This window comes from Pollicipes pollicipes, unplaced genomic scaffold, assembly GCF_011947565.3.
Source record: "Pollicipes pollicipes isolate AB1234 unplaced genomic scaffold, Ppol_2.1 Scaffold_7261;HRSCAF=8764_pilon_pilon_pilon, whole genome shotgun sequence".
NCBI lineage: Eukaryota > Metazoa > Arthropoda > Thecostraca > Pollicipedomorpha > Pollicipedidae > Pollicipes > Pollicipes pollicipes.
Window position 1 is genome coordinate 42,423,374 of NW_023597054.1, and position 11,832 is coordinate 42,435,205.

At 57.8% G+C, this 11,832-nt stretch overlaps 1 protein-coding gene across 1 annotated transcript in view; it reads right to left on the reverse strand.

The window, feature by feature from the left end:
- The window catches only part of LOC119112092 (transcription factor collier), a 77,582-nt gene extending 68,245 nt beyond the window's left edge, over window positions 1-9,337 (reverse strand). Inside the window, exons 1-4 of the mRNA XM_037236098.1 lie at window positions 9,294-9,337; window positions 7,932-7,987; window positions 4,359-4,432; window positions 2,884-2,952 (exon numbers count right to left, since the gene is read on the reverse strand). Coding sequence (XP_037091993.1) covers window positions 2,884-2,952; window positions 4,359-4,396 — 107 coding nt within the window. The 5' untranslated portion in view covers window positions 4,397-4,432; window positions 7,932-7,987; window positions 9,294-9,337. The remainder of the gene's footprint in view (window positions 1-2,883; window positions 2,953-4,358; window positions 4,433-7,931; window positions 7,988-9,293) is intronic.
- Between the last annotated feature and the right edge of the window lie 2,495 nt (window positions 9,338-11,832).

Sequence of the window (11,832 nt, forward strand, 5' to 3'; positions counted from 1 at the left end):
TAAATCCCCCCCCCCCCCCCGCTCCCCATTCCACTAAATGTCGGCGTGGTACCGGCGGCCGATGATTCTCCAAGGATCGAAAAACTCACAAAAATTTGGTGGAACAAATTATTTCTCGAGCTCGTCTTTTCCATGGCTTATTGTCGGGTTTATATTAAACTTCTTACGCAAGTGGCCATGGCCTCAGACCATGCCCTGCCCAGAGCACTTCTGCACTGCCTCGGGAGGGGACATCTGTTATTGGTAGTTTTTCACTGTGTATGGTCTAAGATATACTTCAAAGCAATGACACGATCTCATTGGTACCTCGAGGACCGACAATGGTGCTAGATCTGAAACGAGCTTGGAGTGAGCGATGCAATGCCTAACTTAGCGCCCATATTACAGGAACAAGTTTCCGTATTCTGTGTATTCATCGCGTTCGTCTCGCATCGGTACAGGCTATGCTGTAACCGCATCTGTATGAGCTCGCACGTGCTATCGCTCTTGAGTCCGGCGATGGACCGGCGACCAACACGCTTCAGGTAGAGCCGGCGCGACCTCAGCACCGGACAAGGAAAGGCGGCTGACAGGCGGAGGATCCGCCAACACAGCACCTCGTGTCGCTCGGACCGTCCAGCGAGATCTGCATCGCAGCCAAATGACAGCTCTGCCCTTCTGTTTCATTTCGACCTCCAGTTCTTTAAAGCACAGCTTTTTACGAGCGCACGAGCTCCGGATGGCCGGTTTGGGCTGTGTGCTGTGGGGGGCGGCGCTGGTGTGTGGCGGCGGCGCGGCGCGGCCCGGCGGCGGACGTGGACCCGGACAGCGACAGGTGGTGCTATGGGGGGCAGCGCGGGCGGGCGCCGCCGCTCCCGGCTCGCTCCTGCCACCATCACGGCTAGTTAACATCGATTGAAATTTTATACTTGTAACAAATGTCGGCCGGCTATTCACGGGCTGCGTCGAGTCCATTATACCGGGATGATGTGGGGAGCAGCGCCGTCAGACCACAATCGCCGAGTCCGCAATGGCAACGAATCTGAGACAAAGGGCCGAGCGTAGTTTCCCGATGGTTTTGTTTTAGGGGGCGTAACATCTGGCGAGTAGTTGTCATTGTAATGAAGAGTGTGTTTGGTACCAAGTGTAACAGCTGTGTGGTCGTGCTTAAGTCCTGCGCGGAGCCTCGTTTTTGTATTGCAAAATACATATTGTGTTATACACATCTGGATACGGTGAGCCGGTTCAAAGGCGCTGGGTTCAGTTATAAAAATGTCGATGAAGATTGTCGGGTGGCAAGTGTTGCGTGCCTCACATCTTGCTGGACTTTGTGTTAGGAGCGCTACTGTCACTTAATGGCTTCCTCCCATTTCCAATCGAGCATCTCACACACTCACGTTAAACTGACGCAAACTGACGCGCACACAAACGCTCATATGCACAGAAATTGGTGTCGTAATGGAACACATGCAAGTCATGTAGCATACGTCAGTAGTGGCACGCTTGTAACTCGTATAAGCAAGTGTGAGAGCAGACAGGGGAGAGGCCTCTGCCGAGGGCAGGGAGAGGGCTCTGCCGAAGGCAGGGAGAGGCCTTTGCCGAGGGTAGGGAGAGGGCTCTGCCGAAGGCAGGGAGAGGACTCTGCTGAGGGAAGGGAGAGGGCTCTGCCAAGGATAGGGGGAGAGCTCTGCCGAGGGCAGGGAGAGGGCTCTGCCGAGGGCAGGGAGAGGGCTCTGCCGAGGACAGGGAGAGGGCTCTGCCGAGGGTAGGGAGAGGACTCTGCCGAAGGCAGGAAGAGGGCTCTGCCGAGGACAGGGAGAGGGCTCTGCCGAGGACGGGGAGAGGGCTGTGCCGAGAACAGGGGGAGGGAGGCAGCAGCGTCCGGCCCGTGTTATCGTCGTCGCGCCGCGTTCCCCAGTGCTGTCGTCGATGTTGTCCCGTCCCAACTGGTTGTCCCCATCTCCCAAAGATGCTAATGGTATTACGGGGCGCGGCCACCTGCCCCCCGAGGGAGGCGCCGAGCCCGATGGGGCGCCGCGCCCGGCGCCCGGCGCGCGGAGGCAGCAGGCTCACCGCCGACCACCGGCGGGGAGGTGGAGCGGCGCTGCAGTCATTCAGAGACAAGGCGTTGGAGAAATGTAGCAATGTAGTGTGAGAGTGTGTGGGGTGACTAATATCGTCATCGCCACACACGATAGCGAAGTGTGGCGATGGACTAATGCAGGGCGGGGGGGGGGGGGGCAGTGTAGCAGTGACGGGCAGTGCAGCAGGGGTGGGTCAGTCTAGCAGTGATGGGGCAGTGTAACAGTGACGGGCAGTGCAGCAGTGGTGGGCCAGTCTAGCAGTGATGGGGCAGTGTAGCAGTGATGGGGCAGTGTAGCAGCGACGGGCAGTGCAGCAGCGGTGGGTGAGTCTAGCAGTGGTGGGTCAGTCTAGCAGTGATGGGGCAACATATCAATGGTGGGTCATTGTAGCAGTGGTGAGGCAGTGTACCAGCAGTGGGGCGGTGTAGCAGTGGTGGTGCAGTGTAGCAGTTGATTGAGGCTGACGGAGTTGTGGACGACGGCGGTTTCTCACATATGGTGTGAATTTTACGCAACAGAAGCATCAATGATAACAACGCATGTTTCCACTATAGTTGGGACCCGCTCGCCCCTTGAACTCGACAGTGACAGTGGAGTTACGCGCACGCGAACCAGTGCAGTAGGGTGGTGGCGCGGCGCCGGCGACAACAGGCGCCGCTGTCTGCTGGGAATCAGAGGTAGGTCAGAGCCGGCGGGGCGCGCCTCCTCGCCGCCGGCGGGAGGGCGAGCGGCGAGGAGCGGCGAGCGGGCCGACGCCAGGGTGGCGGAGGTCGCCCAGCGAGGCGGCGGACCAGCACCCCTGACGCCCAGACTGACTGACCTGTCGATGATGACCGGATCCGACGGCGTCTCGTTCCGGTTTCCGCAGCTCTTTTTGTCGCAGCACCGGCTGAAGCAGAGGAGCAGCGGTAAGACACGCGCCCAGACACCCCGCTCGGATGGCAGCTGACGTAGCCGATCTCCGACGAGGCGACTCCTCCGGATACGTAGCCTATGTCTGGCCTCCGCTCCACCACGGCGACCCAGCGGTGAGGCGGGGCTGGCTGCTGGCGTGTGAACGCGCCGTCAGCGTTACACGTGTAACGTCCAGCCATGGTGCTGCGCCAGGTCCAGTTGTGAGCGAGTGGCGTCAGTTACCACGGAACGCCCGGAAGGAGCTGCGCACTGAGAGAGGCGACCGGGCGAACCCGCTCCAGTCGCGCGGGAGCCGCCGCTTCCTGGCCGCATCCCATCTGTCCGCCGCCGGCAGGGCCCCAACAGGTGAACGGAGGGGGCCGGCGGGACGGGCGCCCCTTTAAAAGGCGGCTTTGTTGCCGCTGTTCCGGCCGGTGGTCCCGTTTTCTCGGTGTGGGGAGGCCTTTTGTAGCGTCATTATCGTGGCCACGCACGGGCGCGCGGACAAGTGGGGTGCCCGGCCCGGCCCGGCCGCCGTCGCCCCGGCGCCCCCCCCCCCCCCCCCCCTCCCAGTCGCCTGGACCGGCACTGGCGCGTGACGCCGCGCCGGCCACAGATAAGCACGTGTCGGAACGGCTGCAGAGTCCAGCGCCGCAGCGCCGGGCAGACGCCGCCACGCGGGCGGAGGATCGCACACGGGTTCGGGCTCCTCATGGGCAGAGGACCGGCCGCCGGCACGTGCAGAGCTAGAGACGAAGAGCTAGGACCAGGCGCGGGCTCCGGACTCTGAACGGAGGGACATGCGTCTGGCTTGTACGGCACCGGATTCAGTGCTCATGACCACGCGCCTGACATTTACCGGACGGGGATTAGGAAGGTCAGGACTGGACACACAGGCCCCGGGAGAGAGGGATCCACACCGGACCACAGTGCCCATCAGAGAGCGGCCACATCAGACACACAGGGCCGGCCAGAGACGGGCCACACCGGACACACAGGGCCCGATAGAGAGGGGTCACACCGGGCACACGGGGCCCGCCAAGAGAGGGGTCGCACCAGACACGCAGGGCCCACCGGAGAGGGGCCACACCGGACAGGCAGGGCCACCCATAAAGGGGCCACATCAGACACACAGGGCCCGCTAGAGGAGGCCACACTGGAACACGCAGGGCTTGGGGTTCATCAGGCAGTGTGGCGGCGCCTAAATAAACAAGACACAAGACTCCGGCGACAAGAACATTGTGCCAGGCAGGTAACAAGATGTCGGAAGCGAAACAGGTGGACAGGGCGACTTAACCTCACAATGGTCGACAGCGAGAAGAACTAGCAAAACACGACAAAATTGCGAAATAGTCCCACGACTGATGCCGTCTGTGGACACAACGGGAGCCTCTGACCTACCTGCACATGACCTCGTGCGTGAGGAGCACCCGGCACATTTCCGGGTTCTTGTCCTGGCCTTCATAGATGATTGCCTGTAACGCAGCAGCAGTGTCAGCGTCCGCGTCTGCCGTCGGGCGGGGCCACGGATCGCCGCCGCCACCAGACCATCCTCAGGGCGCTGGCTGACGCTCCAAAGCTGGCGCGTTTTCGGCGAGGTCACCACGGCCGATGGTCACGGCGGACAAGCAGCGGGCGAATCAGCTCCTCCCCGTGTAATGCGGCTCAATTAAGCTGCCGTCCAAACTGCCGGCCGTGTTTCCAGTCAACAGATGGTGCCATCCCGTCACGGGTCATTGTTTCCTCTCCGCCCGCCTATCGGCCATCTTTATTGGCTGGAAGTGCGGCCGAAGCGGCGCGCTCCTTGCGCCCCATTCGGCCGGCGCGCGGGCCCGATAGCGGGGTGGTCTCCGCCGACACCGGCACACAGATGGCCACGGGCCGTTAACAAACACTCGTTTAAATCTGTATTGTGGCGGCGGCAGCCCGGCGGCGAATTGCCAGGCCCGGGGATTACCGAGGGATCACCGGCTCCGGGGGAGGCGGCAGGCCGCCGCCGCCGTCGCCGACGGACGAGCACACAGACATACACGCGCGCGCGCACTGACGCAGATCCCCGGACGTGTGTGTGTGTACGCATGGAGTGCGCGTGTACCCGCGCACCGTTTACACATATGTGGAAACATGTACACATGTACATACGCATGGTACGTGCGTACGTATAGGCATTGTGTACACCTTCGGTCGCGTGCGTTGCGTTGGGGGACATACGTCTCGGCACGAAGGCAGGAACACATGATAAGGCAGGCACACTCACAAAACGTTTGCACACATTTTTGAGCGGTGAGCGGCCGCGCCAGAGAGGAAATGAGCCCGGTCTCTGCCGACGGGGGCGCGCCCGTTAGGTTCGGCGTGTAATTGATTAGCGACAAGCTGCGTACGCGAGGCGGATGATTTGATGGCTTATGGCGGAGAAATACCCAGCCGAGAGGAAACATTGAATACTGAATAAATTGTACGCCGATGCGATGGATGGGACGAGCTGAATGTGGTCTTCACAGGCGCCAGGAGCGGTTTGCGTTCGGAGCTGTCTTGTGTGGCACTTGCCCGTTTAGTCGCTTAATATTTATATTTGATGGAGAAAAAAAGTTACGAAATGAAAAGTTAGCTTGCAGAGAGAAACAAAAGGCATCTCTCAGAAGGCAAGAGGCCGCTTATACAATGCTTAGACCAGGCATGTGCTCTTGGCCGTGGATAAAAGCGCCATCTTTCTTTTTCAAACCTCTTGAGCGCTGTAAGCTGAACACATACGCTAATACGACACAATCGTGGGCGGTGCTGGTGCGCCGAAGTCGGCGCGTCTGCCGCCCGTTGTTCCTCACCACTGCGCCGGCCATAAGGGCCGCCGACGGCGAGGCGTCGCACGGAATAACGTCATCAGCGCGCGGGGGGGGGGGGGGGCGGCGGACCGCCGAGGCAGCCCGCCCACCCTTTGTAATGCATATGGCCCCCGATGATGCCTCTATTTTTTGGCGTAATCTGGAAAACGAGATAGAAGGCCGACGGAGGGCGTCCTTTGTTCGACAGGCGGCCCCTGCCAGCCGAGCCCGGGACGGCCAGGGCCCGGCCCCCGGCGCTCGAGTCCGGGTCAGTCAGCCCCCCCCCCCCCCTCCCCCCCCGCCCAGCTGGCGGTGCCTACCCCTCCTCTCTTCCCTGCAGCTAGTACGGTAGCAATGTTTTGTTTTTGAGTCTGCGACGACAATGAGCAATGTATGGAAAAGACAGAATATGGATGCCTTTCCTTTTGTGTGGGGAAGCTTTTGTTGCGCAATGTTTTCAGCGTCGCAAGTGTTGTACGTCATGAAAAGCATTTATAATGAACCAAATTTGATTCGCAAAGTTCCGTTCAGCAGCCACATGGTGACTGCGCTTCGCAACGCGAGTATTTTGAAGAAACCCACCGTCACACGCTGTTTTGTTGGAAAGGGAAGCCAGAGCTCTTAAAACCGCAAGCATATGAACAGGGGGTCAAGTTAGCAATACCCTCCCCTCCCCTTTGTAAATTGAAATATCAGCCCACTGGCGATGCTGGGAAATAACTGACTTAAATTTTTTGCCAGTTTCTGGCACGACCTACGCCTTAGTTTGACCCCGCGATGCGTCTGTTATTGCCTCATTCAGTGACAGTGATACCTCATTGAACAAAGTGCCTGGTAAAATGTCATCACGTTTGTCCGCGCACGCCCGTAAAGCAGCACATGCGTAGCAATGTGCCGCATGGCATGCGCATGAGCACGCCCCGCGAAGCCGCACTTGTGACGCGACGTGCCGCATGTAATGCGCGTGCGCACTCCCCGTTATTATCCAAGCGAGGCTGCACTGGCGGACCCATTAGCGGGAGGCCAGCACTGCGAGAAAAAATCCCGATGAGGTAGTCGTTTGCATGTAACAACTGACGATGGTGTGCCGTTCTACGGCTGCAACATGAGCGACTCATCCCGCTGGCTCACTGTACTTTTTCTGACTGCGAATAACGCATTATCTTTTTCTCTCCCGCTTAATCCAAGCTCCTCATCGCCTAATTTTAATTTGAGATCGTTGAATTCGGGAAACCAGGCATGTTAATTAACTTTATTGGGCCAATTAAGATGCTAAATTCGGCGTATTTTCGTCCCGAGTCATTTAAAATAGAGCAAATGTCTCAGGAAGAGCTGACGCCAGGTTAGGCCCTCCGGTCCGCCAAGTAATCGGATTCGCAGGCTGAGCCGTCACTCGTTCCCCAGTCTTTAAACAGATATTTGACCGTACAAAAGGCGTACATGGCTGCGCTGTTTGCGCCGCGAAGGTTCGGCTGCGGCGCACGTGCCGACACAAAGTGCGCCCCCAGCAATCGGGACCGGGCGGGGGCCCCGGCCGTCACGCTGTTTGTTTTACCCGATTAGACCCCGCTCGGCCGGCCGCGCCGAACCAGCCCCCCTGCCGGCACGTGACCCGCACGTGACCCCGGCGGGGGCTTACCGGATATTCGCCGCCGTGTCGGCGCCGTAATAGTCGGTCGCGCCGCTTATCGCCCGGAAACAAAGGCGCGCGCCGCGCACGCCGATGACAAAAGCGCGCGTAATCCGCGGCGCGCGGTCATCTGATGGCTCCATTGGCGGGAGTGGCTCTCTTTCTCTCCCGGCCGCGGCGGGGGCCCGAGAGTGTGACTCGCGCGACCCAGGCTGACGCCAGCCTGCAGTCGGGCCACGTGACGAGTCGGCGAGGCATGCCGCGCCGTACCGTTATAGCTTTTAAGGGTACCTGGTTAAGTGCACGCAAATGGTGAGCAACAGGTACCTTCCTGGTGGCAGGCGTTCGAGCAAGGAAGCAGAACCGTTCAAATGAAGGTGATGTCTCCCTGAGTGGGCGCGATCCGATGTCCGCATTCTATCCCGGGAAACTTAGCCTGAGCAAAAGCACCCTGCCAGATGCCACTTTCAGGTTTTTCAGTGGGAAATGGTACCGGAAGCAAGCAAAGACCTGTTTTGCACTTACTTGTTTTGTGACGGAATCGATGAGACGAACGAAAATATCTTGTTCCTGGCGAGCGCCTGCAAAGGAACGCGTTGTGAGTCGAGATAAGCAAGCCGAGGCCTCGCCTGACGCGCGGAGGCTGAATAAGTCAGTGGGGAAAGAGGTATATCGCTGCTGGTATTTGTACTTTGAGACAAGTTTGAAGCTAATGTTAGATGACCGGAGGGGCAAGAGGAAAAAGAGGAGAAGGAGGAGGAGGGAGAGGGAGGACGAAGTAGGAGAGAGAAGAAGAAGAGGAGGAGGGGGTTGAGGAGAAGAAGGAGTAGAAGGAGGAGGATGTGGAGGAGGACGAGAGGAGAGAGGGAGGAGGAGAAAGATGGGGAGGAGGTGGAGGAGGAGGAGAAGGAGGAGGAGGGGGTAAAGTACAGGAGGCAGGAGAGCAGGATCAGGATGACGAGAAGGGGCAGGAGGCGAATATTGCGAAGTAGGAGGGACCGGAGAAGTTGAAGATAAAGAGAGTGGAAGCACTCAACAAATCAGCTCGTATAACACGAAGCGTGACATCTCCCATCCGGCCAAAGGCTACAAGAATCAACCAATGATATTTAATCTGAACATTGTCAGAAGCACCGCGGCGAGGCCGCCTCAAAAGTAATAAACATTGAAATGCCTTGCATGCGTCGTGAAGGCAGCATCATCGGCTAAAGCACAAAGAACATTTGAGTGTGTCCAATATTACTTGCGCCTCGCCTTTTTTCGTATGTTATGCCAGCAAACAGAGCGAACACGTCAAAACATAACGAGAATGTCGCGTCATTGAAGAGCAGTGTGCCGTACCAAGCAGCCGTTTCTTTCCCCCCGACTGATACATGGTGCGACGAATGTTCCAGCGGGACAAGGACTTCTCGAGAAAATGTGGCAACATAATCACAGCTTTGCTGGTCGGGTGGGCTTCTCCAGAGACGCTTCTCTCGTTCTAAATCCGGCTGGGAACATTTTATACCCCGACGAAGATTGAATACGGTTTGGGCCGTCGTACGCAGGGATCCAAAGAGACCAGAATTGTGGAGGCGTAGAGCTTCGGCGGGAAGCGTCAGGGTCCCCCTGTACGCATCCAAACCAGGCGTAAGGTCCGCACAGCACAACACACTACGCCATCTGTCAAATGTGAGGCGCTGCAGCGGGCTTGTGGTGAAGTGCTGCTGTAAATGGTGGTGGGGCTGTCGCATGACGAGGAACGCTGCCATTAAAATGCAAACCAACGAGATTTATATCGTTCAACGATATGGCCAGCGTATCGATTTAGCATTAAGGTCCTGCAACCGGTGATAGAATGCTGCAGTGGACAAGAAGAGCGTCACACTTTGCCAGACAGAGACTGACCATTGGCGAAGAGCAGCTGCAATCGGTAATGTATTCCGTTGTTGGTTTTTGCCCCTCCGGTTCCTGAAACGGGGAACATGGCCGTTACTTGTACATTCGGGTGGTGCACTGGTGCCGTGCTGCCGACTGCTGGTGCCGGCCGAGCCTCCGGAGCCAGACCGGCACGGCACACAACCCCCCGCTGCTGGACTGCTGGTGCTGGCTGAGCCTCCGGAGCCAGACCAGCACGGCACACAACCCCCCGCTGCTAGCTGCTGTGCTGGCTGAGCCTCCGTAGCCAGACCAGCACGGCACACAACGCCCGCTGCTGACTGCTGGTGCCAGCCGAGCCTCCGTAGCCAGACCAGCACGGCACACAACCACGTCACGGGGCCTAAGTGGGCACGGTCCTGTACCAGTCCGCTACAGCTGTGTAGCTTGAAAGAGCTCTACCCTTCTGCGAGTTTTATCAGTTGTTTAAGGAGGAATACCTGGAGTCCGGAGTTGCTAAAATACCTGCCACTTATCATGAGCGTAGGAATTAGGGAGGAGGGGGAGAGGAACCATGGCCCCACTTATTTCTCCTTGAAAGTTTAACGGTCGATGTTACTAGTGATGTACGGAAGCCATTCAGCTTAAAACTGGGCTTGTCCCTCCCACCCTTTGGATTATCCTTGCGTTCTTTCAATAGCTGTACATGCGACGCAGCCGGTTGATTTCAAGAGTATTTTAGAAACGATTTGATTGACATTGTATAATTCGTGGGCCTCATGATCAGTCAATAGCCAGTCGTTACCTGTCGCTAGCTTTCCCGCCCAAAAACGTGTTCCAAGAGATACTTATTTATGAGCATGGATTAAGGCAACAAAGCTGCGCAGGAAAGCCCTTTCGACCCCTGGCGGACCAAGCGCGGTCTTGTTTTGGCCAGTGACACGCCGTGGATGGGACGGAACTGTATGCATGGGACGGGAAGCCGAGCCAGCCAGGGCCGATCCTCGGCCATCTTGTGTAAACCACCAAGGTCGAGTCGTAGGTATGGCCACCTGGAATGACAGGCCGAAGAATGTTTGTGTGTTGGGAGTGCTCGATGATAAATAAGCTTGGCTGGGTTTTATCTGGCCCGCTTCTTCCCTCTGCTTCCCCCCCCCCCCCCCCCGCCCATCTAACCCCACCCCTGATTCTCTAAGACTCTGAGTACTGTTATATCTCCTGTTCTCTGCATGAGAGCACCGGCAGTCCCACCCTCCCTTCGTCTGCCTCCCGCCGCGGCTGGCGCTCCCCCGGGTCCTCTGCCTGGGCGCGCCTCTGCGCGGTGGCCCGGGGCGTCTCGCGCGGCCCGCAGGGTGACGCCGGCCCCCGCCGAGAGGGCGGCCGCAGCCCGCCCGATCGATCCCAGTTGAGCACACAGACGACTCCCGCGGGACGGCCGCGAGGGGAAGTCAAAATAATATCGCGACTTCAGAAAAATACCCCGGATGAAAGAGATTAAGTATTTATCATTTCTCTTTCAGATGCTCGGTCCGCCGGGGAGGCAGGAGAGGGACGGTGGGGAGGCGCGGCTCAAGGGGAGGGACGGTAGCTGCCATGCACGCCGGCTCGTAGGTAAACAAAGAACATGGCGAAGGTGATGAACCCTGCACAGATTATGAAATGGCATACGTGGGCACAGGCCATGCCATAGAAGGTGTGAATGCTGTCATGCGCAGCTGTGACGATAAAGACTGGATTTCCGGATGGACGACGACATCCAGCATTGGAATAGCTCAGATAGACCAGAAACGTCAGCTGAGATGACTTGGGCGCGGCGTGTTAGCACAGTTTATAGCCTTATGACGATGGAAAAGGTTGGCTTGATTTGGATGCCGGCAGTAACAAATAGTGTTGTGTATTAACCGGAGATGGGCAATTTGTGGGACCTCCGAAGATATGGGGTCACAGCTATGTGGAGCCAGAAAGTTATGTTCTCCTATCGAAATACTACTGTTATTAAGTTGTGATCAAATGACACCTACCTCAGACAAATGGGTCGCAGTTTGATGAATGCGAACTTCGTGATGATATGCTCGCAAAACTAAGTAGTTTCTTGGAAAAGCTAATATTGGAGCCATCCACGATCTCGTACAGAATCCACCGGCACAAAATGACTTGACTATATCTGGTCTAGCACGGGCCCATTAATACGTAAGAGCCCTACCAGATCAAGATAAGCTATATATCATGTGTTCTTTTGGGCCCCTTTTAGTGCCGAGGCCCGAGGGAGACAGCACCCTCCCGACGGCTGGGGCTTTATTCTGTCACGCATCCGCCGAGTGGCCAACGCGGGCAGCCCTTGACAGGCAGGGGGAAGCCAGCAAAGCCGCCAGCGCTGCGGCTTCGCACATACGATGACGTCACTGGGAAATGCAATTTTAAATACGTGGCACCACCGGTTCCAAGCTCTGTACGTCGCTGTGAGGTGAACGTTAACATGGACGGCCGTGAAGCAGCTCGGCCACGCAGCTGCAGCCTCAGGATCGCATTGCCGTCCTACCTCGTCCTTCTCGACGAACCCAGCGAAGGC